This window comes from Cyanistes caeruleus, chromosome 3 (genome assembly GCF_971803275.1).
Source record: "Cyanistes caeruleus chromosome 3, bCyaCae1.hap1.1, whole genome shotgun sequence".
In the NCBI taxonomy this organism is placed as follows: Eukaryota; Metazoa; Chordata; class Aves; order Passeriformes; family Paridae; genus Cyanistes; species Cyanistes caeruleus.
Window position 1 is genome coordinate 73,978,909 of NC_141703.1, and position 27,211 is coordinate 74,006,119.

At 39.0% G+C, this 27,211-nt stretch overlaps 1 protein-coding gene across 11 annotated transcripts in view; it reads right to left on the bottom strand.

The window, feature by feature from the left end:
* The window catches only part of GRIA4 (glutamate ionotropic receptor AMPA type subunit 4), a 217,151-nt gene that overhangs the window by 62,649 nt on the left and 127,291 nt on the right, over window positions 1-27,211 (bottom strand). For all 11 annotated transcript variants that reach the window (XR_015284792.1, XM_023920399.2, XM_023920413.2 and 8 more), the window contains exons 5-9: window positions 12,275-12,328; window positions 10,147-10,305; window positions 8,186-8,353; window positions 6,504-6,608; window positions 1,065-1,175 (exon numbers count right to left, since the gene is read on the bottom strand). Coding sequence is in view for 10 of the 11 variants with exons in the window: in XM_023920399.2 (XP_023776167.1) it covers window positions 1,065-1,175; window positions 6,504-6,608; window positions 8,186-8,353; window positions 10,147-10,305; window positions 12,275-12,328 (597 nt within the window). In the remaining variant the exon portion in view is untranslated. The remainder of the gene's footprint in view (window positions 1-1,064; window positions 1,176-6,503; window positions 6,609-8,185; window positions 8,354-10,146; window positions 10,306-12,274; window positions 12,329-27,211) is intronic.

A 27,211-nucleotide genomic window follows, 5' to 3' on the forward strand; every position in this document is an offset into this window, starting at 1 on the left:
ATCTGGTGATTGACTGTATTTTAAATTAGAAAATGTCTCGATGCTTTCCTTTGGATTACTTTAAACTCTGTATTGAGAAAAATTATTTTTTAATAACACCTACAGAATATTCCTTCTCATTTAAGACACAGTTTATTGGGTTAACATGTCTTATCTAAATGAAGCAGGTGAAAAGGGCAGTGAACTGAGATGTAAAATCTTAAAAGCGGTCATGTAAAGGTCACCCTTTGCCAGTTGGCTTTGATAAACATCAGCTTTAAAGGGCATGTCTGACTTCAGAGGAAAAAATGTTAAATATTTTGTTTAAAATACAGATTTGTAATAAACAATTGCTTTGAAAAATTGTGAATTAAAAATATAAATGAATTAAGAAAATCATTCTCCTTTGCAACCACTCTTTAAAAACACAATAATCCTAGAAAATCAACCTCCAAATCTATTTAGATTTTATTAAAATGGAAATTTTACTGCAACGCTAAATAATCATATTAAGAATGCATCTACTAAATTCATGTTTTCATTCACAATTAACAGCAGATAATCCAGTTTTGACTGGCTGATTGAACCATACTACTTAGCATTTTAGTTCTTACTAAAGTCAAATATTGAGTTTATAATTTACCAACAAAAAGGGACACTGGCACTACAGTAAATTTTCCAACAAAAAGGGACACTGGTATTACAGTACTCTCTATTCTATACCCTCTCTTCTATTTTGTCATTTAAAGGTTTTGGGTTTTTTTCTTCTTCAAGTTTCTTGTGAGTCAAGATTTATCAGTCAGAGGTTGTGAGAATTCATATCTCTGAGACTTATGTTAGTAAAAAATAGAAAAGACTGAATAAGAGAAAAAAATTACAACACACTTTTAAAAACCTGATTTCAAGTGAATCATTATATTAAATGCATACAAAAAAAAATCTGTGCAGACATGACAGTCAGTATAATTAAGATATATGGCTCTCATCCTCCCACTAACCTAGGAACTGGCAGACTAAATTAGATCATAACTAGAAATGAGATTATGTCACACACCAGTATAAGCATTGAAAAAGAAACACCTTACCAAAATTGTAGTGACAACTACTGTTCTATTCTCAATGGCTGCAGTGTCATTCCCAAGTGTAGGTTCATGCTGAATCAAAACTAATTTATCCATGTCATTCCAATAACCAACCTGCAAAACAAAATGTATGTCATTTGCAGTAAGGTCTACATTCTGCGCAACTGCAAAATAAACTATGCTGAGAACAACCAAGCAATCCAAAAATGGTTTTGTCCAAAGGAAGTGCTGTCACGTTAGATATGGGAGTAAGCATCTATCACTTTGAGTGTACCACCCTGCACCCCTGCTGCACAGGGACAGACCTGGTGGCACCTCCACTTCTCTGCTCCTGAATGATCTGGGCTGCTTACTTCAGCCCGAGACACAAGGTAAATCCCATTTTCATTAGCTTGAAGCATTCCTGGGGCATAAATGAGATATAAGAATTTTTTCTCCCCACAAGAATATTTTCATTTGTTAGTCCTCCAGATCTTTTGATCTTAGACAGAGGAATGAAAGACAGAGGGATGAAAGACATCTGGATGACAGTTTTGCAATCCCATGGCTGATCTCAATTCCTTGTTCCATCCTGGGCTTCCCAGGAGACCCCAGCTCCAGGATTTATACCAGGCTTGTTCCACTTAACTGCTAGCAGTGACCTTTTAGTACCTACATTAGAGGCCCTGTTATTTACACTTTACACTCACAGGACAGACACTACCAGCAGACAGTGACTCAGCTCATGCAGGATAAGCATCCCTCCTAGAAAGGTGCTTGCTTTTCCCACTGACTGTAAAGCACGGTGAGACTGAATTCTTCCTAAATATATCTCTGGGAAGTGCCTTCAGGGAGGTGGAACAAATCAGGTTTTTCTCTCCTTGGCTGCATTTAGGCTGCCATAACCCTTCCCTGAGCAGCTTTAAGAGCTTTAAGGTAAAACAGCTCCCTTTGTTCATTGCTGGCAATGAACCTCTTTAGAGTGAGATTTGAATCAGTTGTTCTTGTAATCCCATAGAAGAAAAACCCCTGAACCTATTTTTTTCTCCCTTCTTGCCCATTCTCTTTTCTGTGGATAGATCATGGTTTTCTGTGCATCCTCTGACAAGGCTGCTGGGGCTTTTTCCTCTGACCCAGCACTGACAGCACTCAGCTCCATGTCAAATGGACAACATTAACACAAACATGTCAGTAGAACTGTGTTCTAATCCTACCTCAAGAGGCTCCCCTGCTTGCTGACAGCCTAATGAATTGGGAGACTGATCTTTCTTCCCAGCATGATTTAACAGACACATGATTTAAAAGGTTTCTATCAAAGAGATGCAATTCAACCAGGCACAGCTCAGTTTCTGGGAGCACCTTGGGGACCAGTCAGCAGCAACTGCCCCTTTCCCCCTTCCTTGATTAATTAGGAGTTCATGAGACCAAGAGTTGGGAGAGAGGAATGCCTTGTCTATCTTACTAAAAGAGGAACAGGAATTTTAGTGGAAAGTGGGCTCCAGGCAGATCTTCAATGTAATTGTCAGGACCAAAGGACACTCTGTGCCTTGGATGCAAAATTTCATTATGATGGAAACTGGCTAAATGATCAAATCAGTTACATAGTCAATATTATTTCCAACACTATTGTAGAACCCTGATTAATGTCACATAGGATTCTGCCACCATGACATGCTCAGCTCAATGCAGTGATGTGAGAGACTAAAAGAGCAGGGGTGTGCTTCTGGTTCTTGTCTCATATGCATTATATATATGTATATTCTGTATTTTATTAGAATAGTCACCCTTCCTCTTGATTTTTACATTTACTGTTTCATTAGTTTCCTTCTTGCAAAAAATGCATGGAGAAGCAAGTAATTTTAACAGTCCCTAGAGTAGTTTGACTGAACAGATTTTTTTTCTATTAGTGAAGCAAACAAGCACAAACTGTCCATGCACAAGTTCTGAGATATTTAGTTGAAATGTTCCTTTTCTTTTTGCAATTGCTCTTACAGCACTGAACCTTGATTTAGGTGTCTGCAGCTAACAGGAAATGTCAGTAGTGCTGATATAGTGGAGAGGAAGGTTTTCTTCCTAGTAGTATGCAGTGCTAACAAATATTCTTTTTCAGCCACACAGCTATACAGCCACAGATACAACTGATTATTGAAAATGTGGGGTTCTTGTCAAAAAACGGTGACCAGCTAAAGGCAAAATATGTACACCAAAATCTGTCAGTTTAGAGAACTACTATGATAGTGAATGATGATTTTTCATTGTGCCATTCTTCACTGCTGTAAGTTCAAAAGGAAAGCATAAAATGAATGAGGTACTGTGCTACAGAAGTAAGTACCATATGAAAATTCAGACAGCAATAAAGGCATTACTTGAGAAATGACAGACATCTTTTAAAGGAATTTAAGCTTTTGTGTATTGGGGTGAGCTTGTATGTGTTTGATACAAACCTGCACTAAAGTAACTCTTGAACAAGGTTACTGAATAAATATGAAAGATACTTCAAGACACTTGTGTAAAAGTAAAGAGATACACAGTCACTTTGAGAGCACTAAATAACAGTATGCTTTCCCTTAAATACCTCAACTCCACAAGGAAAAGAACCCCTCAAAGGAAAGGATTGAATTTAGCTATAAAAGTACCTCCAATTCTTTTTGGGTTGCAACTGAACTTCATAGCAGTTGCATCCACTCATACAGAGGATGAATTTATCTTTTAGGAAAACATTGCAAAAATATTTACCTCAAAGTAAGCTTGCCATAACAGTTTGGCATTTGAATGAATAGCGTTCTTTATGAAGGCCTGTGTACCTTGCAGTAACCACTTAAGTGATCCTGTTGGAGCTCACAAGCCACTGAGGGCAAGAGAATACTCAAAAATTTTGATAATTAATTTTCATGTTGCCAAGCTGGAGTTCAGAAGCCAAATCTTAGAGGATCTTGTGCACGTGATGTATATGCTTTGTTTACTTTTTTATTTTGGCGATAGGAAGGATGGTGAATGACACAATTACAGGATTGCTGAGCTGGGAAGGGACCTCTGGAAGCCATTTGGTCAAACTCCTTGTTCAGCCTAAAGCCAGTTGCCCAGGACTGTGACTAGATGGCTTCTGAATGTCTCCAAGGATGAAGACTTCACAAACTTCCTGCACAACCTGTGGCAATGCTTGGCCACTCTCAGAATATAAAAAAGTATTTCCTATTGCTCAGAAGGAATCTCCTGTGTTTCAGTTTGTGCTCATTGCCTCTAGTCCAGTCCCTGAGGACCAAGGAAAAGCCTGTATCACTTGATCACAACCTTCAAGTAATAGGAGCCATTCCATTACATCTCCGTGATCTTCATCCTCCCATCCCCTTTCCCATCACCAGCAGGTTTTGTTACTGCTCTGCAGAGAGGAACCAAGTAAGAGGTGCTGCATAAATGAAACTGGCATGAGCATGGGCTGATATTTCCCGTTTTACTAAACTATGTGGAAGTCTGCTCTGTCTAGCTGTGCCCTTTTTTAATGGTCTCTTCACATATTTGAAGCTGTGGGCAACAAAAATCACTTTTCTAAAGATCGGAGCCGTGCGTTACTCTGACTGGAAAGGCAGTTTTGAAAGGATAGTGCTGGGTGACTCATAAGTCATGTTATGTTGGACATGAGAAGAAGACATTAATAGTGAAGGCCTCTTAGTTCAATTAAGTAGAGCCATTTCTCACATATTATATAGGATTTGTCAGGCTGGACCACAGAACTGGTCCAATGATCACATATAAAACACTATCTAATACATGTGAAATAAATTCTTCAGAGTAGCCAGATCTGTCAGAGCTGTTATGACTTGTTATATCAAACACAGGTAATGACTTAGGAGTAGCAGAAAGGCATGACTGAAAGGTAAAAAAAGCACCTTGGGCCTCTAGCACAGCACAGACATAGCTCCTCTGTTTGCAATCACCCTCCCCTTCAACTGCAAGCAAGAGGAGAGGATGGGGACATCCCCGCAGTGGCGCCAGACAGGCACCTCTCCTGTAACAGGTGACAAAGTTTGAAACATCAACCCTTTTCAAAAGTTTGCTGACAACCAAGTTCCCTAATGAGTTTCTCAAGTTGTGACCTAATTAAACACATCACTTTGCACCTTGTCCTCCCTCCTGTACAACTGGGAATAGGGAATGAAAAGGCCATAATTCACTGTTTCCTCCAGTGCACCCCAGCCACCCATATATCCTCCTGGCCGCCAAAGGTGCAGAGAGGAGACAGGAAGGAGGCAGTGCTGGTAGCAAGATCAGACACATTTTCTGGCACAAGATAGTGGACTTCCAAAGAGATGAAAGACAAACTCACCTTTCCCAATTTATTCTTCAACCATCTGTCACGATTTCAAAGGACAACTGCACCAACAGGCCTTATATGCAGGCACATGCTTTGCTTCAGTCTACAGCTCTACACAGTGATATAGCGGCAAATTTTTCATCCAAATGTGTAATTCTGCTCTGGGTCTGCAGTTTAACACTCTGCCTCCTCAGCACTGTGGCAGGTAACTGTCTCCAGGGACACACAGCTCATCTGTGGTACTATTTACTGTGCTTCTCTCCTCTGGCCAATACCAGAGGACTATTTAACTCAATTTGGATTGCTTTGGCCCTATTCAAGCAGCCATCACCATCACCTGCCCCCTTCTCTTGTTCTGATGACCTCACAAACAAAATAGGCCACGATGACTCAAAATAATGAAAATCCTTGAGCCTGGGTATGTTTTCTGCTTTTATTTGTTTTATACTATGATAAATGGACAAATTTCAGCACAAAAGAGAAAAGACCAACAAAGTACCCAGGCTTATCTTTTCAAAGTGATTGGGTTGAGTGATAATGAGCATTCAGACATGAAGGATATGCTTAGACGTGTTAATGTGCATTTGCTTACAAGCAACCAAGCCAATCAAGCACACAGGATTAGATAGTGCAATAAATTTCAGAAAATTTTAAGGATTCAGAAAATTTACTCTTTCTCCTATCTCCTCTTCTGTCCTTTCACCCTTAAAAGCCCTTTGTTAATTATAGCCTATGATTCATGTTTACACAGAATATACAAATCAGCTTGCTTAAAAATGCTAGTAATTTTCAAGACAGAAATTTTGGGATAAGGTATATGAAATATTTACTATTCAGAATTCTGACCATTTTCCATCACCCAGCAGCAGCCTAGCAACATGTTATCCAGCTGGTTTTCCTTAGTATGCTTGACTCACTGACATCCCAGCACTCCAAGATGCACACTTGCTTTTGTATTCCCCAATTTGAGGCACTGAATAATATCACCTAGTAGAAAATTCAGCTAAAAGACGGTTTCACCAGAAATATCCATGTACTCGGTGTATTATACCTTTCCAAACTGCAGAATCCACTTTAATATAAGTTTGCATAACTGATTTACTGTACACAACTCATTTATATGACATGAGGACAGCAATGTCAGCACATACCTTCCGAGGGCCAGTATTTTTCAGCTCAAAGACATCCATGGTGTAGTTGACTCTGCGACCGTAGTGGTCAAACTGAACATTTCCAGTCAAACCTTGTATTCGAACCTACAAATGGAAGAAAAACCACCATGAAGATCCAGTCTTATGCTTTTTATTTCAAACATCACAGTGCAGTGCAAGTTATCCTGGCTACATCCTTAGATTACCATAAAAACACTACTGTAGAACAGTTCAAAGAAATAAAGCTGGCTACTTTATATTCTTTTTTCCTGTCAAACCGTGCTCAAAACAGGCTTAGATATGTCAGTATCTAACTGCTAACAAAGACACACAGTGGACCTTCTCTTCTTTCATGCTGTGCAGCTCAACACCTTCCAGCTGCAGGTTTGAAATAGAAGGACATTTTTTACTATTCTCATCGCTCCTGGGGTCATATGAAAAAAACCTAAAGGAAGTTTGGCCTGAGCTTATGTGTCTTTTTCTCTCCCACTCCACTGGATTAAAGGTACAAGTTGAGCATATATGGCTCATCAAGGTCAACTTAACAACCTTAGCCCCAGCAAAACAGTTTACCATCAGGGAAGATAAGACAGGGCTGATATGGATAGGGCTTGAAAAGGGTGTTTTCAAAGCACTTGAATGAAGAAGGCCAGATGTGAAGCCTTACAATTGGCTGTGGCAGGTTCCCACCACCTGTGCCTCAGCTGAATCCAGAACACTTTTTCTTTCTCTCAGTACTTTGTCACTGAGGGATGCCCAAGCTGTGGTCCTTGTCCCAAGGAAGTTGTGGCCATATTGCTGCTGGTTTTGATTTTATCAGGATCTGTCCATGAAAGTCTCATGCTGTCTGCCTGAACGCAGAAGCCTGACTTAATGTTTCTCTCAATTGCTACTGATCTGTGCATCTGCACAGAATACAAAATGCTTGATTTCTCTCCCTAAGAATCAAGATGGTTTGAAATCACTTTTTCCCTCTGTCCATTTCTATCTCAGCTGATTTTTCTCCAGGACTAAAACCTTGGTTTCTAGGCAGAGAGCTGCCAGCTCTGTCAGCAGTCACTTCTCAGAAGTTTCTCCCGAGTGGAGTCTGCTCATTTGCAATGATTTAAATTCCACAGCAGGATTTTTATTTTCTTTACTGTCCCATTCAAAGGAAAGGCTAAATCATCTTGACAGAGATCTGGAACTTTCTAGGCATCCATATTCATCAGGAATTCAAAATCCTGACATCAGAGAACAATAGCTCTGGGTTATTTCTTTTTAAAGAAAAAAACCCCAATTCTACCTATGTGATTTCCCTGGGAGAAGTCTACTTTTATTGAAGATGACAGAAACATATTTGAAATGTTATATTATGTGGTTATACCTTTTTTCTTAAATGACAATATCTGTACAGCCAGGTTATTTGCAGTAGCAACAAATGAATTCAGCAGTGCAGTGAAGGAAGTTCCAACTATCTCAAAAGATCTAACAGTAGCTTCAAATAGCAGTAGGTCCTCTCTGCCTTCATTCCAAGCTACAAATCAGAACAACCTGAACAGCCCAGGCTGCTTCCAATTTCCAAGTGAAAAATAATTTTCTCTCTCCTATTACTACCTTTGTGCATACTGTTTTGCAAGTCACATAGTGTGCAACTGGCATCCAAAATTCTAAAAGATCCCTGGAATAAAGCCTCCTCTTACCTGTTTTAATGTCCTCTCCATATCAATCCCTTGACCCCATGGGGCTGCAGGGTTGGCAAGACAATCACCAGCATTTCCTCTCCTTGAAATATCAATTTTCTGTCTTCTAAGATTACGGAAAGTTTCAGCCATCACAAGTACTCCATCATATGTCAATGCAGATGTATACTAAATAGATGGACAAACACAGCCCTTCAGAGTTGACAAAAAAAATCTGCTGTTTCAAGATGATTCTAGTTTGATTTATTATGCAGCAGTTTCTGCACCTTTGTTTAGAAAATAGCTCTCCTCAAAATCAAAAGCAATTTAGTATAAGGGACAAATACAGGACATTTCAGTAGGTACAGCTTTAAAACTGTATTTCCTAAGGGTAGAAAAATCTGCTTCTTAAGAATTAATTAAAAAAAAAACCAAATTAAACTTGAAATATTCAAACATTTTTTTTTTTTTTTTCCCACTTGACTTATACAATATGGAATATCCCCATCCACCCAACTTACCCAAAAGAAAAGAGACAGTAATTGGCTGAGAAAATACAACTGAAAACAGGCACAGCTAATTCCCAGCCATCCAAGCTATTGGAACTGTTAAGAATGATCAATAGTAGGTTCTTCCTATCAGAAAACCTGTGTTAGCTCTCTGCCTGATATGTACCCTGAGCACTCTGTGTTTCTACACTAACAACAGCAACTGCTTTAGGTTGATAACACGCCAAATGAAACATTTAGAACAAGGCTTCACCAGATGTTAGCCTGGAGCCACATAGACAAAGGGGAGTTTTCTCAGGATGGTCCTCTGATAAAAACAACGCATCAGGAAAAGTTGTTCACATGTCCAGGGCTGCTATTGATATGCTCTCTAACTTCCAAAATTCAAATTCCATTATTCAAATCTAATTTCCTACCTTTCATTTTTCTTGCAGATTATAAGGTCTTTGAGACATGATTTATCTTTATAAACTCAAATTTTGGTTATCCCTAGATGAATTATGTGTGATTCCACTTAATCATGCTGACTTCTCAGAAGCAGACAGAATAATACTGTTTTTGTGGCAAGGAGTCTAATAGATAGAATTCCTCCTGTCACCAGTAACTGGGGATGTCTGCATTCCAAACCCTTGGTTTTTTGGTTTGTTTTTGTTTTTTTTTTTTCTAAACATACATTTTTGGAATTTCCCTGAATTCTGTAGCTATGTCTTGTATTACCCATGTTGACACTTTGTCTAGATTTTGCCAAGCTCTCAATGTCCAAACCAAGGGAGGGCTTGCTGCTGATCTTTGCATAGTGCCCAGCACAAAGGAGCCCATTTTCAAGCATGTCTGGCATGCATTAGTGCATATAAAAGCAGAACTACTTTGATGAAGTCATATTTACAGCTGTGCTATGATTTGGCTGCCAGGAAAATTATATGTCAAAGAAATATTTTCTTACCAATCTTTGAAGGATTAAGATAGGGAAACACTGGGATGGGATTTAACTTTAAAATCATGCCTGAATGTGATTTCTATGTGAGGTTTTGAGGTGGAAAATTTCCAGAGGGAACTCCGTATGAAAATTTAAAGGCAGCAAATTTACAGTTACAGTAGTATCTCATCCAGAAGAATTCATCTGTCAGGAAAGAGCTGCACTCCAAAGAAACCTAGATAATTAGACTAATTAATGTAAATTTTATTGAAATTAAGTTGTCAGTTAAGCACTTGACCTTTAGCTGCTGTCAGTAAAGGGGTGAAGTTGGAGAGTAAGTGACAACAGACATTCAAGCACATCAGCAAAATGTGTTGCAGTTTTTGTTTCCACCATACAAATGTAAGGATAAGCATGATTAATGGCCAGTAATAGCAAGATCAACTGCCTTCTCCTCTGCCTAAACATTAAAGTCTTCCTTCATGTATTCAACAACGTTCATCAGAAATTAGAACACTGGAGTGATATCTTTGGTAGTGCTTCAGATCAGGGAGTACCTTTGGTGGGGTCTCAGATCCTGGGTATTCTCTCTGGTCCAGTTTCTTCCAGCGCTGCATCAGTTTAGTTACCATTGGGGTACTGAAATCCACTAGCTGAAATCCAGTCACATTGGCTCCTCCATGCATAAATCTCTCCAGAGAAATATCTTTGAATCCCTAGAAAATCAATTTAAGATTTTGTTTGCCCTCCTACACCACTGTGGGTCCGATCTGTTCTAGGTCAGCACAGCAGAATAAAGAATGTACAACAGCAGGGTTCCACTAGAAGGCAAAATTTAAAACCAGAGAATAAAGTTGAACCTTCATTCATAACTTCCATTTGTGTAATAAAGAAAAAAAAGCCAAGAAATAAATTCACCACATTATTGCTAGGGTGGTCTTGACAGCTAAGCAACGCATTGTTGGGAATGACAGACAGTTTTTGAAGAAGTGCCTTTAGCAGATCAACTGAAAAATGCCTGAAGAATATTAAAGGCTTAATCCAATTTCCATCAAAGTTGTCAGACTGGAATAAGCACTGTACTAGTGCTTTAAAATATGCATCCCTCTTTTTTCGCATGTTTAGAAAATGAACAACACCATTCTGTAAATACATTTGGATTTACATCAGGATTCATTGTTTAGGCTGAAAATGAGATAATATAACAGACATTAGAAGGCAGAGACAGCATATGAGAATCTCATTGTCAGTGCAAGGAAAAAAACATCAGAATAACACTTCTGTTAAATAGGATTGTGGTAGTTTTTAGATTTGTTATATATTGAAAATCTAGAGTTAACCCCAAGACTCTAGAGTAGATAAAGCACATATACCTCCTGACCTCTTGGTTTCTCTGGCGAATCTCTTCAGCTCAATTCTCTACTAGAATTTGCCTTTAGAGACAGAGCTGAACTTCAATAAACTGCATAACACAAACTGCTATAGCACTAAGAAGGAAGCATAAATCTCCTCCTTTCCTAGCTGCTATGTCTAAGGCTAGCTTAGAGGTATCTTAAATTTTTGTAAATTCCTCTGATTGATATTTATCAGTGAAAACACAAGTGAAAACACGAATCTAGAAATACTGGGGAAAACAATTTGTGGGGTACTGGGCTACTGACCCAATATCCTAGGGGAAATCACTTGTTAAGGACAGAGATTTGATTCATGTCCTAAGGGATACTGACAGAAAATATAAAAGGTGATGCATTGGGAAGTCATATTACCCACATAATTGAGCATAGATTAGATAACAAAGTGTGCCCCTGCTGAAGTAGATCAGATGTGCCCATCTCCACTGCATACCTCAGTACATGATTACTGCAACATCCAATTCCTTGTTTACAGCAGCTACTTTGCATAAGAAAAATTACTTGTGGAACTATAAAATTGTAATGCTGAAAAAATCTAATTTATAAGACCTAAGAGTACAGACATCTCATTTGAAGCACCTGAGGCTTTAAAAATAATCTGAAGTGGTACTAAGTTAAGGTTGAAGTGCAGCAAAGCACAATAAAATATTTCATGTCAACTAAAATTCCTTGAGGGAGAGTAGAAAGAAAGCAGTTTAAAGCATGCATTAGACTCTGTCCTACATTCACTGTGCTTTGCCAGGCAGGTATTTTGGCTTAAAGAATGAGTCATTTAAATAATAAAATATTGAATTTGCTCTTCCTTTGCCCTCTTCTGAATATTAGCTGTGTGAATGCCCAGTTTAGCCTTAAAGTAAAAATACTGAGCTAGTAATTTGACTGGAAATAGCTGATCTTACTGGAAAAAAAATGTTCCCTGGGGAATTTGTAAGAGTTACCTCTAGAATTCTTATGTTACTAATAAGAAAAAGATGAGTTAAAAATCACTTCAGTTCTGTAAATTCTAATTCAGCTTCAAGATACACGTATCGGTTCTTTCTCCTACCTTGATTTTGATAAAACTTAAGAGCATTACTTACTATATTTCTGTGCCCTCCATAGCTAGATAGCTGCAGTAAGAAACCCAAGTTCTTTTACACATCATAAAGAATGTATTACCTACAAGCACATATTAGAGACAAATGGGAAATGCTGTCTGAAGTGCTATAACTTCAAAGTAAAACTGAGTGTTTCACTTACCGAGCAGGGGTATAATTCTAGAAAAGTATCTTACCAGGTTGGCAACAATATAATGGTATCCTTTAACATGCTTTCCCACGCTCACAATCTGTGGGAGAGAAATAAGACAAAAAAGGAAAAACAATGTCATGCTGTTTTCTCTATAAAGGTGTTTTCATAGAAAGTTAGATATAAACCAAAATATATAGCAACAGTAGTATAATGTTGGGAGTCTTTTTATAATAACACAGCTATTACTTTCCAAGGGCTTAATAATGGGAAAAGGTTAAAATTACAGTGAGTAAAGTAAAGAAGTGGTAATCTGAGTGCCTTCTGTACTGAAAATGTTACTGTTGTATACTATTTTACCAAATAGAACAATTATCTATGGGATACAAATTCAGAAGGAGGAGATCTCACATTAGCTAGAAAGCCTACCCACTGACTTCCTTTGTTGTTTGAAATCAGTGCAGAATTTATGAATGAAACTGGGGGCTCATCTCTTGGGATCAAAGCTGTTTTCTCCTGACATGGTAAAATACTAAGAGTGTTATTCAGCTCTTAGTAAAACACTAAAGGCTTTGGGAATAGGCATGAGTAAGGACAGAGCAAGGTTATCTGAGTGTTTAACCAAAATATACATCAAGTGATGCAGAAAAGACAAAAACCACTATATGGCAAGATCAACCAGAGGGTTTAGACAAAAACTGTGTCCACCTGCATGCTGCATCAATGTTATTGAAATTTCTATGATGAATTGAGTATCATTTAATGTGCTGAAAAAAGAAAATTAGGTAATATTTTTTCAGCAGAAAATAGTGAAGATAGATGCATTGCAGATTAAAGCTGCTTTTATTAAAGAAACTAATCAGGACTAATAACAAGTAACTAGTAACTGAAGTACATGAAGCTTGCAGTTAACAGTATAGTCCTTTGAATTCTTATTTTTGATAATCTACCACTCATTCAGAAAAAGTCTGCATGCAGCTCAATTTTTCACCTCTCCAGAAGGCATTTTAGTTTCCCTCCAAATGAATAAATAAGACACAAGCAAAAGTTTTCCACAAAGTGCAGGTTACTCAATAAGTAACAAGAAGCTTGTGGATCTGCTTCCTTTCCTGCTTTGAAAACTTAGCTCTAGACTCTGACTGAAGAATTGACAACTTCCCCTGAGGATCACACCTCATGTTCAAAAGACAGTACAAATATTCACTATCACTTGCAGCCCTTTTTGCCAGTAAAAAGTGAAATAAAAACACATTTTAGAGATGAAGAAAAGCTGAAGAAAAGACATCCAGGAATTCATTACCTAAATCTAGATTAAGACTTGGAAATACTTGATTCTGGACTCTGTCATTCCAGTAAATCAATTCCCTTTTGCAGCAGAATGGATAGGGAAAATCAAAGGGATTCAAGTAATTCAAGTAATCCAAGTATGTGGTCAAAATTGTTTTAATTTAGTTTTGAAATTAAATTTAAATTGTTTGAAAAACACCGGGAGCTCACACCTGTACCCCACTGGGGCCCAGGACATGGCATTTTCCACCCCAGGAGGGATTGATAAGAGATTGAGTGAGATGAGCAACACCCCATGACAAGGACTTCCTGAATCTGCCATCTCTACAGAACAGCAAGAGGTTTTATTGTTCTTCTTCTCATATTTGTGAATACTTTTCTTGTTAAATAAACAATTATTTCCACTTCTCTTGAAGGAGGTTTATGTCTTCTGAACTGGTTTGCTTTCTAGAGGGACCCCTTAGGAAATTTCCTCCCTAAATTTGCCTTAAACCAGGACAATAGTCTACAGCTAAAGTTCTTGTATTTTAAAACCAAAACATAAACCTAAAAAAATCCCAGAAGACACTAAACAACAAAGCAATAACCATATTGTTACCCTTCATACGAATTAATTTTAGACTTAATAAAACTCCCAGATCAGTGATTTAATACCATTGCTACCATTTTATTGGGGGTGGCAGAGAGGGAGAAGTCATAGCTTTCCCCATTACAAGCTCAACACATGTGAGGAGGATACTGTCAAGTAATTAATTTTTCCATATAGTAAAAAGTTTCAAGACCTGTCTGGGTCAATGGCTTCAAAAGGAATATGATCCCTGATCCCAATAAAACTTATATATCTTATATACTCATTCAGCACTGCATGGTAATGAAAATACATGCCTTCCTGTTACATGGAAACTGGTATAAGGTAAAAACATGACATTTTTAAATACTTTTCTTAAAAAAAAGTTTACAATTTTAAATGTATTTCAAATAAATTACATTTTTAAAATAAAAAAAAATTAAATACATTTTAAAATTTTAAATAACAACATTTGAATAAAATTTACATTTATAAAATTAATCAGAACCTGAAAGTTATTAAGTGGACTGACATAATTTAAGACCATAGAATTATAGAAGGTTTTGAATTGGAAGAGACCTTAAAGATCATCTAGTTCCAACACCTCCCAGATCTTTCTCCTCAGATCTGTTCTTAATCTATTCACCCTCACCTTGGGCAAATCTCCTTTTGAGATTTATTTCAGTTCTGTTTATTTCTGCTTGTTGCTAGGAAAAGCATGTAGATACTACTGCAGAATTCCTGGATTTGATGTGAATAATACATAATATTTTCGAAAAACCTGAAATTTGACATTTTTATTGTATTCTCTCAAAGCTTGTTTCGTCGGGTGAGTGACACAAGTACACAGTTATGTATCACATAGCTGTCTTAACTTCCCTTATATTCAGTGGAAAGAGCAGGCACTTTGAGGAAATGATTCAGCTTATTCTAAAGCACATGTATAAAACTAATTAGACAGCTTGTGCCCTAGAAGTGTGTATTTTTCTGCATTGACTAGAGAAAGAGTTGATGGGGATTAGCTCTGATGTAGACACCTACATTTTATACCCCTAATGTTAACTGAGATTAATTTCACCCTAGAAATGTTGATTATGTAGCCAGAAAAGAGAAGTAATGGTTTCTATTTTCAACCAAGATTGGGTACAATTCTGGTTTTTAATTTTTTAAAAAAGTATTATGGCTATTGATCACACAGACTTTGAAAACCAGGATTTGGTTATAGTTTAGGGAAAAAGTGCCTGCTTAGTGGAATAGTTTTCTGTGAACGTCATAGTTTTGAACATCCAAAATACACATGCAGTCACCTTTCTTTCTCAAATACTCAAAGCTCCAGATTTTGATCTACAAAATACAAAACGATTTCTTGGTACCTGAGCCACCCCCTTTTGCTTCACTGCCCCGGGAGACATTGAGGCAATGAGCTTAAGTCTCTTTGTAACAGGGGAAGGAACTTGACAGCTACTCAGCCTGGAATGTGAAGTCTCTCACTTTCCTTCTCTGTGCTTTAACCAGTTAAGAGTGGCTAAAGTTTTGAGAGATGAGACCTCAACAATTCCATTCATGTATCCAGCAGATATTACCCAGAACCCAAAGCAGGCCTGAGATTTTGACAGATGAGAGAGTGCTCAGAAAGCCTTTCCTACAGAAGTTCATTAAGTCAGGGGACACTTTAAAAACCCAGGTACTTCCTTGTGCACCCCTCAATTCAGACCAGAAGGTCAAGTTCAATCACAGAGGGAAGGTAGAGCGGCACTGTCTAACATCCACATTAGCAAACAGGGCAGCTGGTGGGATAAGATCTGTACAGCAAAAGTGCTGGTGCTAAGGAGCTGGCACCCATAGCCAGGACTTCAGGGATTTACAATGGACTCTAGCCTGGTCACTAGACTGAACTCACACAACACTTCAAGGCACATCTTGTTTAGCATCATCCAAACAAAAAAACAGTTCACGTATTTTGAGCCTAACCCTGATGTGAAACTCAGGAACCAGGAGATTTATTGCAAAAAAAACCATGTTCCAGGTAAGATACTCTGTGTTCCTGTTGGCTGCACCTTCTTAGACAGGCTCTGAGCATTTGTGAGGCAGGCTGCAGATTCATGCAACCCAAGGCTGAGCAGTGAGAACTGCCTTCATTTCAAAAGCAAGGTCCTGGAAGAGAGGGCAGTGCTGTCACAGGGACCTTGCGTGGCTCTGTCGGGGAGCTTCACACAGCATCCACTGTGGCCAGCTGTGAAACCTAGCAGGGCTAAGGCAGCAAAGCTGGGCTGTGCCAGCCACACAAGCAGCAAAATGCCAGGAAACTGCTGATACAGTAGGTCAGGGTCATGGTAGGTCAGGAAGAACCCTCTGTATGTGAAACTGCGCTCTTCATTGCTTCAAGATGCTCTGATTCAAAACTGTCCTAGTGCCAGCAACCTGGGGCAGTATGCAGTATTTACACATTAGGCACACTAATGCTTATGTGCTAGGCAGTACTTCCTCACTCACACATTCTGAACATCTGGTTTTGCTCTGTACTCCCACTCTGGCTTCTTAAACACCACACAGACATGGTGCACCTGGCTTTTGTCACAGTGGGAGTTTAGGGTAACCTCAGCTTGCTCAGGGAGATTTTAGGAAGAAACTGCTGGGAATGGTAGACTTTGATTCTTTGGGGAAGGCTGAGAGCAAGTGTAATCAGGATGCTGCAGTGGCTTTTGCATGTTGATTTGCTGGTTTTAGTTCAACGACCAAAGTGACTAGTAACTAGAATGGAAGCCTTTTTTTACTTTTATTTGTAAAATTGAAGAATTTATTAAATAATCATGAGTATTAAGAAGAACAAGTAAGAAAATATCCCAAATTGCAATTAACAGGGAAGACAACAGTCATTCCATATACTACGCTGTAGTCACACTAATATCTCATTTTTTGTAAATGAAACAGAACTAAACAAAAAAAAATAGTGATATATTAAGGCCATTAGGCTATCAAGTTTATTTCAGAATCTAACACAATTTCATTTGGTTGTTGGTTTTTTTTTTCCCCAAATATTACTGTTTATGTTAGCATCTGCAAAAAGGTGAACTTGAAAAAACCCAAATCAGCATCAGGATCTAATCACATTATAAAATGCATATACATACAAGAAACTAAAACGTACAGTGCATTGTGAGAATTTTTAGTTGCTAATCTACTATAACAATGATAAAAATGCCTTATTTTGATTTCAGAAATCCAATGGTAATAAAAAGTAACTAGAATTACATTGACATTAAAGTTTGGTGGAAGCAGGGCCAGTGGGATCCAAGTCAGGTTTTTGACACAACTCTGTAACTTTACCATACAATACTGTTCTTTCAATTTAGCTGAACAATAGCCTGGTCTAGGAAATTCAGACACTGTTCTACTATTGCAAAGAAGGGCTACCAGTGTCTGCTTTGATTATTTTCTTTTTTTTTTCCTGTGTGTGGCAAGGTCACTGACTTTGATAAAACCATTTGTGCACTTGCATCAGCATCTGAACAGAGAATCTGGCCCCAAGTCATCCTCTGTTCTCTACTACTGTGAAATGGATATTGCACATAACTCATTTTAAAATAATGCTAAACTTCTGTAGCATGAAATGTCCCTCGCTATGATTTACAGAAGATGGAGGTCAGTACAGCTGAAGTGAAAAGGACTTATTTTCAGTTAAATCTCTTCAAAGGGTGATAGCTGTGCATTGCCAATTGGACTTTAACAAAGGTTTTCCTCTTTGCTATTGTGTCACAATCCACTGCCTTAAGAAAAAGAACACCTGCAATAAAATGAAGCCTGTCTAACGCAATATAAAAAGAGTGGAGACTTGTTAAAGACAGAAGATTGAGACCTGACCTGAAATATTGCAGCAGAAATGGTGAAGATATAAACCACATCTGAAGTGGGATTTTATACAATATCTGAAGCCAGGATAAATCGTTCACAAAGCCATAAAAAAAGCAATTGAGAAACAAGCCTAATTTTAACAACTAGTGCTCAGAAAAGGGCATTCTTATTGAGGAAAGGGTGCACAGCCACTAGAGAGGATGCTAAGGAAGGCAGAAAACAAATCAGACGTGGCTCTGTCTCTCTTGTGAAGGCAGGTGCTGAGCTGGAACAGGGGTGTGGACACCTGCCCTCACATGGCTGGGCAGAGAACGCTGCTTCCCACACAGACCCCGTGCTTACTGCCAGCTGGCAAAGCAGAGAGCCATGTGCAGTGCAGGAAGCTGCTGGGGAAGAAAAGCTGGAGAGGTGGCTCAAAGGTCATTAACCAGTGCCTTGAGCATGGCTAGTTGCTTCCTTCTGATGTTAAGTTGCTTGCATTCAAAGCCTACTCCTATTCCTAAATAGGATATGCAGGCTTGTAAGGAAAAAGGAAGTGAGGAAAGGGATGAAGGGTGTAAGATGAAGGTCACTTCACAAATCCTTTGAATCATGCATATTCACCCTTTGTCTCCTACTGCCTATTTGCTCTTTCAGTAACTGAAATAACTTATTTCTCATGTCCAAACCTCATCAGTTGTGTGCTGCAGTAACAAAATGCATTCTTATTACTGTGTAGTGTGGGACTGTGTGCAAAATCCCAGCTGCTTCACAGGAAGGAGCCCATGCAGAGCTCCTCCTGGCTCTGCAGAGTGAGGAAACTGCTGGTGGCAGTGCTGGCGGCTGTCTCCTTCCAGGAGAAGAACTATCAGTTTGCACTGACATTACAGTGTTGCTTAGAAGCAGCTCCATAGACCTCTAGGGAGAAGAAAGCATGGAGAGTAAAGAATGATGAAGAAAAGGCACTTTATGAATCTTCTATTCCCTCTGGGACTGAGATATGAAGACAGCTGCTGCTGTGTCCCTGAAGTGGTATGAAGTCCAACAATGCTGCTACCAGCCTACACTACTGTGTGCTGTGCACACACCAAATTCTTTGGCTAATGATTTGCTCCTGTGGTTCTGTGGGAGCAGAACTAAACCTGCATTTTATTCGTGGAAACCTAATAGACATAGGGGAAAACTGCAGACAGCCCATACTGTTTTGGAAACAAGAGATGAAGAAATCTACATTATGCCACCAAACTACATGTAAAAGCCATGCTGTCTCTTGATAAATATTCATCTGTGTTGTGTTAGTGATCCTTTGTGCCAACACATCTCTGTGCTCATGAAAAATGGGGAAAAAGGAATGTTGGAGCTAGTACTCTGTGTAACTCACGTGTCTGGTTAATTTCTGCCTTCCCTTATTATGTTGTAATTTATTGCAATGCATCATGTTTTAATTTATTATTGTCTTAAATTAAGTATGCTAGTAATCTAAATATGATTTGCAAAAATGCCAAGTGATATCTTCAGTTAGTATACACACTGGAGACTAAGACAAGAAAAAAATGTTTTTAAAACCAGCCAAATTGACAACTCGATCAATTTAGAGAAATTCAGCAGTCAAACATTACTTTTTCAAATTTAGCACTCCTGAGACAAAATGAGAGGAGATGAAGAAGGAGGGGAATATCTTGGCTTCTGTCCTTTTCTTTACACACACATGTATCTGCTTTCATTTTGATGGTAATACTAACTACTGCTACTACTACTACTAATTCTACTACTGTTACTAATTCTTGCTGTGACAACCCATTCCATTTTACCTATCAGAGAGATTTGTTTTTCAGTGCAAACACATACATGATATTTCTCATATCTCTCGTATCTTTCAACATATCTCAAGGCTCTTTAAGGCCGAGGAATAAGCAATGTCAAACATCATCCTGAACAACTGAGTTAGTTAGACAGCTGTGAGCAGCATTCAAGACACTGGGCAGCTACTTCCCTATTATGCTTGTTAGTAACAATTGTTTGCTGTTATTAATTAGAGTTTATTGGCTTGCAGTTTTTACAAGATTAATGATACTAGTACTTAGTGGCAACTTTACGTCCGTGTGTAAATTTAAATACTACAGAGGACAATGTAATTATTTTCATTATTATGTATCAGTTCAGCCGTGTATATTGAAACATTAAATCTGTGCCAGATGCTCCATAGCAGTTTTCACCTCTGTGTTTAAAGGCAAATAAGCCCTGGATGAGCAATGAGGCTTGATCTGGATGATACAGAGCACATACAGAGCTGAGGAAAGTGCTCGTCTACTGGAAAACATTCTATTTCATTCTTATGGGCTGGGGAGAGCAGGGTGCAGGAAAAACCCCTCTGGAATCAGCCTGTTTGGTACACCAGGAGCTAGACTGATGATCTCTGACAGAAAAACTGATTCACTATGCAAAATTCAGAAGAAAATGCTGTTCACAGTGGGCATTGGAAGGCTTTGAACATACAGAATGCTGAGGTTTCAGCTTTGTCAGATGGAGGCTATGGGAGAGGATGGAGCTGCTACAGACAGGAGAAAGGAAATCCATTGCCATTCATGCAAAAAGAAGAAACGTTTATTTTCTGAATATAGTCCTCATCATGTGGATGTGTTTATGGACATATGTATAAATATAGAAACAAACACTGTCATGTTATTGCATATGAAAAGCTCTAGAAAACAGAAATTAGGAGTAGCAATATTCTCTTTCAGAAAGAAGTAAACAAAGGTCCTAGGCAAATGCAATTACAGTTAGCTTGTGTTTTCAGCTTGCTTTTCAGAGCTTTGCATGAAGGTCATTATGGAGGCAAAATTAAATAGCATTTCTGGTAAAAATCTGCCTGAGCGGGCTATTGGAAATAAGGAAGAAGTAGCAGACTACTTTGTAGCAGAAAATGAGGAACCAAAATGCTGGAGAAGCACCTGCCTGGCTTCATGATGGACTTTTTAGATGCAGTCACACAGCATAGCACAGAGTTTGATCTGATCACCCCAGTGTTCCTTCTGGTTGTTTCTGGTGCAAGCACATTATGGGTTTGCAAGATTCAATACAAGATAATACACAGTTCACTCACTCAGGTATTTCTGTCTCAAGAGCTGCCTATAGGTGTGTAAGAAGAGTACTGTGAATCAAAGGAGCTCGGCTGTGTACACCTGTGTCTTATTTCATGGCCTCTCAGACACGAAAGCACAAGCAGGACACCAAGCACAGCAGGACAGGCTGGGAACACACTGGATAGGAAGAGGCCTTGCCAGAAAGCCCCTGGTTTGAGTTTTTTCTGCCAGAAAACCTGGTTTGAGTTTCCCATGGGCTGGTCCCCGCACCCTCACGGCAGAGAAAGCCAACAGCCTCTTGGACTGCACTGCCATCAGGTCGAGGGAGGTGATCCCACCCCTCTGCTCAGCTCTGCTGAGGCACATCTGCAATGGGCCCACTGCTGGGCTCCCCCGTACAAAAGAGACATGGACATACTGAAACAGGTCCAGAGAAACACCACAAAGGGTATTGAAGCATCTGTCATATGAGGAGACACTGAGAGCTCAGGCTGTGACTGGAGGAGCCTGGAGAACAAATAGCTCAGGCAGATCTTAGCAATATCAATAAACACCCAGTGGGATGGTGTAGGGAAGAGGGTACCTGACTCTCTCTTGAGGTGTACAACAATAGGACAAAAGGCAAGTGACATAGGTTGTAACACAAGAAATTCCAGATAGATATGAGGAATTTATTTTTTTTCTATGAGGTAGTCAAGTAGTGAAACAGGAAATAAGTGTTATGGGATCCCCATCCTTAGAAGCATTCAAAATTTGGCTGAATGAGTAACCTGATCTAAGGCTGCCCCCTTGAGCAGCAGGAGCGATCTTCAGAGGTGAGTTTCAATCCCAATTATTCTCTTACTTAGTTTGTGAAATAGAACTGTTCATGCCAATACTTCACGGTTTGAATTTCAAAACCAGCTCCAAAATCTCTCTGACAACGAATCCCACTGCTCCAAGCGGCCAGTCTTCCTTTCCTTCTGGTATCTTATTTGCTCTGCAATGCTTAATATGTGCTGACAATAGGAATTTGGTCAGAAAATGGGACAGGGGAACAAACCTAACTTCTAATTTCAGTACTTCATGCTATTGAAAGCTTCTTTACATCATTCTAAATGTCCTTTTGGTATAGATTATCAGAAAAAAATTAAAAAATATTGAAAGACCAGAAAAAAGGGGCTAAAGTATTTATAGTTAATAACACTATTCCTCATGATCTAAATGACTCCTAGCTTACACTTTTCAGTGTAATTATCAAATGTGTTTGGAGTATTGACTGCATTGTATACCTGAACACATTTCTGAGCACTGAACAAACTATAAGAAATAGCTGTGAGATCAGCTGTGGCTGAGCAAATGACAGTATGCTTCTCCAATAATAAGAGCTATTAGTCTCTGAAGAAGTAAAAAGAGAAAATACAGTGGCTGAACAAATATAATATGTTTTCACTGAAATCTTCAAAATTATTTTCTGTGATAGTCTTCAAATCTGACCTCATTGTTTTATTACACTTCAGCATTGCTTGAAAAGCAGCAAAGAAATAATGGAAGAAATCTATGATGTGTATTTACTGAAGGTAAAGTATCCCAACTAATTGAATGCAAGTACAACCTAGGAGAGAGCACCATGACATTTCCTTAAACATGTGTTTTTAGCTATATATTTTTATCATCTTTCCTAAGGAAATCACTTTTCTGCTACTGAGCTATCTCTGGGTCTGTATATCGATTTCCAGTAAAATATTTCCTAACACATGTGGCAATTTCAGCTATATTTGAAAGGAAGACAATATCTTTAAGACACTGTCTAAGACATCTAAGGCATTAAGTCTGTACAGTTCTTATTAATACTGGCTGTTGGGTGGAGAACAGAGACCCATCTTTTTTAGCCACCAGAAGGACAGGAAGCACCTGGACACTACACCTCCTGTCTGACAGCACATGGCTTGCACATGGGTACTGACACCTTCCACACATCTCTTGCTTAGCCACAGGAATTGCCTTCTCTTTCTTGCTCAGCACACCTCTGGGATGAAAAATTTTATGGTGCTTGTGGAGAGGTGGATTTGGAGAAAAACAAAGGCCACAAAAAACCAGGGGTTTATCACTTATTTTAGTATTTTTGAACACCACTCCCATCTGTTGTATGTAGTTTCTGGATTGTTTCAGACTGTACCTAAAAAAATTAAGCAATAAGTAAGTACTAATAGGGATAAAATTCTGTGGGAAAAATATAAATTAAAAAAAAAATCATCATTTTGTTACACTTGGAAGGCTGACTTGGGGTTTCATAACTTCAACTGAAATAGGTGTGAGGTATTCGTTTTGTTTGAGCTTTCTCGGTAATAAATAAACCAAATAATTCTTTTTTTTTTTTTCTGGCATATTTATTTTGGAACAAGGATTCTGCATTTCAGATAGAAATTCTGTAAATACATGTAAGTTTCAAGTAATAATTTTCAAATTTTAGTAGATATGCCCTTCAGCCGTAGTCTGCCTTGACTTCTGATTTTCACTGAATGAGCAAAAAACAGAGACACTATTTTTAAAAAGCAGGAAGAAAAATGAAATGAAAAGAGGGAGTAAGAAAAGAAACAAAACTCTCAATGAACAGTTGTGTGTTTCTTGCTGTGCCGTATGTGGCAAATGACTCCTTTGGCCTGGACTGCTCAGATGCTGTACAGCTTGCTGCCAGTGTTAGTGGATTAGTTGGAAGGAACTGGAAATCATTTTACAATGGGCTTCAAGCACTCGTTTCATCTTAAGCAGAAAGTTCTTTGTATTAAATTCATGGGAGCACTTTAGAAACACAGCTTGCAAAGAGGAGACACAGAAGCAAAGAATTTTCCATCCCTTTCACTGACTTTCATCCTTTCATTCAAACAGAATATTTTTGTGCTTTTGAAAGACCACCTGCTGAAAGTGCCATGAAAAAAGGGATGTTGGTAAACAAGGACACAACGGTCCTTGACAGAAAATGAATCACTAGAAATGCATTCTGCTATCTAAGCTATAGCTGTTACATAAAACTGTGGAGATATGGTTTTATCCTTCTGTGTCTTTGTTTTAGCTCCCTTTTTGTAATCTGCAAAGGTAATGGTAAAAAAAAATAAAAATCCCTAATTTCATGCCTGTAGGAAAAGAGGGCTTTGCCTCTGTCTTTAGTGACTTATGCAACACAGATAAAGGGCTATCCTGGTTTATGTTTTGAACCAAAAACTTGTTGCACATTGTTTTTATGGCTGTGTATGAACAGATGAAACAAAAGTCTGGGTAAATAAACTTGGAATCAGATTTAGTGAGATCACTTACTGAGTTCTAGAACACATTCTGTTAAGCATAAAAAGTGTTCTATAACCATTAAGCGCAGATGTGCTTTCTCCAAAATGGAAACATGCTTCCTGAAAGCTGTGTGGAAAGCTGACATGGAATAGATCTTTGTAAGACCACAGAACCCTAGAATGGCTTGAATTGGAAGGGACCTTAAAACTATCAAGTTCCAACCCCCCTGCCATGGACAGAGACACTTTCCACCTTATTTTGACCGCTCTGGGAGCTCCTGCTGAGCAGTGAAACACACTGGTTTTGGGTTACTTCTGCAGGCAAGCAGCAGTGGCCACATCAAGCACTGAATCCCCTCGTGTGACATACTGTGGGGCTGCCCCAAGCACCAGCACTGCCAAGGCTGCCCTGAGAGGCCACAGGGAGGGAGCAGTCCAAGCCTAGAGCCACACCACCCCAGCCACACACCAGGACTACACTGGTCAATAAAATGGTGCAGGCCTGCTTCTCCTTCCCAAAGGCAAATCATGTACATCACTTAAAGTGGGCAAGTAAACAAAACACTTCTGGCAATATGTGTGGTGTCTTTCAGAGTCTGGGATGGTAAGGTCTGCCAGAGTGTAAAGGATGAGCTTCACTTCCAGGTAACAAAAAGGTTTTCCTGGTTATGGTTGTTCAAAGCTGTTAAGAAGGTAAGGAGTTCTTTCACCATCATGAGAAGAAAGGATGAAAAGGAGCTAAAATTATCTTGGTAGGCTTAAATTATAGCAGATTATTAAGTGTAGGTGGAGATCTGCTGACTCTGGCTGAAGACACTGTCTCTCTTACTGACCACAGCGGCAACAACTCTTTCATGTGTGCAGAAACTGATGTCCTGCTTCAGTGCTATGTTTAAACAGGGCTTTGAGCTGAGCCAGGCCAACAGGCACTAACACCAAAACCAAGCAAAATGTTTCCAATAATCCCCAAATACCTCCAAGTCAGTCTTGTGTGGGTGAACATGACCAAAGAAGAGGAGCATAGCTTTATTAAGAAAATCATCTCAGTCTTGGCATATCCTTGAGAGGTAAGATCTGAAACCTTTGCTGAGATGTAGACAAGAGGGGGCAATCCAAGCAAACCAGATACAAACCCTTGAGTGTAGGCCGAATCCATCTTCTAGCTTTAACACAATGACAGCCCTACTGTCCCTTTCTAGAATGGAAATCTGAAAATCAAACCCCATTTCTCTGTATTTCACCATAAAAAGCAATACAGATTTGGCCCTGCCTAAAATATCACAGATAAATAAAACTTAAAGGGAAGATCTCATGATAAAAAAAATGCACATCCTGGATTGTGCATGGGGGGAGTCTGGAATTCAGATACATCACTGGGTTCCAGGAGAGAACTTTTCTGTCAAGACAAGTCCCAGCTATAGAGTGTGGGGGGTGGTTTCTACACACACAACAATGTACATGGGGAGGAGAAATAAATGAGACAAACTAATAAACTAAGAAATATAGGAGGGAAAAAGGAAATGGGAAATGGTGACAATAAAGTTGTACAAGAAGTGAGGAAACAGCAAGGTGCTGTTTTTCTCTGCTGGAAAGTGAAGAGGGCAGTGAGCAGAAAACACCAGGTCAGATAAGTGGGCAGCAGGCATGGGCAGGGGAGGAACACATTAGCTCACTTCTACAACACAGCCAGTGAAAAATCCTCCAGTCTTTGTTGCTTGAGATACACAGCCATGAAAAGTGTGAATGTACATGGGCAGTCAGTTGAGGAGAAACCCACAAACCCACAAGCCAGCTTCCCTCCCTTCATTTGCGTAGATTTAAGGGCAAAGCACTTTGAGCTATGGTCTCATTACTGAGATTTAATTACTTTTCCTAAATGTTCTGCAGAACATTTACTTGTACATTGCGAAGTATTACAGTATAGTCACAACTTAGGCTCTCAATTACAGGAGAACTAGGCAGGAAAGAAGTTGAGTTAATTAGACTCACTGAAGCTTAATCAATTCCTCGGTGTATGCAGGGAAGAACATGCCAACTTTCAGTCCATCTGTGAAGCTGTGAAGCCACCTTACCTGTCTGCTACAGGTTATTAAAGCCCTCAAGCAAAGAGAAAAAGTCAATGGCTGATATTTGAAAATGGTTGTTGTTTTGCATTTTCTACATTGGGCTAATTTCTTTTTGCTAATTTCTTCATTCCTATCTTTTGACAAATAAATGTTTTGGATCTGAGGCTGTTTCTGACTGCCCATCTTCAAAGCAGCATTTGATCTTTGAGGGTCATATTGGAACCCCAAACCAGCATCCCAGGATAATTTTTAGGTCAGCCTGTCTAGGAAGACCAGGACCTTCATAGGGTAAAGCTGCAGCTCTTCTGCATACTTTCTTTATCCTGGCTGTAATGCCATTCCTGCTTTTACAGTAACAGTCTTTTAGAGGGATGGAGACAATCTCCAGGCATATGGGGGAAGAAGGGAATTCACATGATACATGACTTCCAATTTAATTAGGTCATGCAAAAATAGACAAGTATATGTTAGATATGTATAGAAGGTGACTACTGAGAGAAGAAAAAAATCTGTAAGCCCACAAGCCAGTTTCTTTCCCTTCACTAGCATAGATTTAGGGCAGAACTTTTACACTTAGGAGCAAATAAACATAAGCGGAAGTACAAAAAAAGCTCATTTCCCAGGTAAAATTTATCCCACCCAAAATTAGAGAGTAGCCAGATAAATCACTTCCTAAAAGTGATACAAGTATGCTGCATGTAAGGTGTTAACTCCTACCCTCAAATCTCCCTGTGCAGTTAATGCAAAAACAGCTCAATTAGCTTAAAGGCTTGTCCTGTAGAGGTGTGAGACAACCTCACCATGTCTGATTCAGCCTGTTGTGGCCACGCACTCCATTTTTATTTCTTAGCATGCCTGCATTAGCTACTTATTTTAGGCATGCAA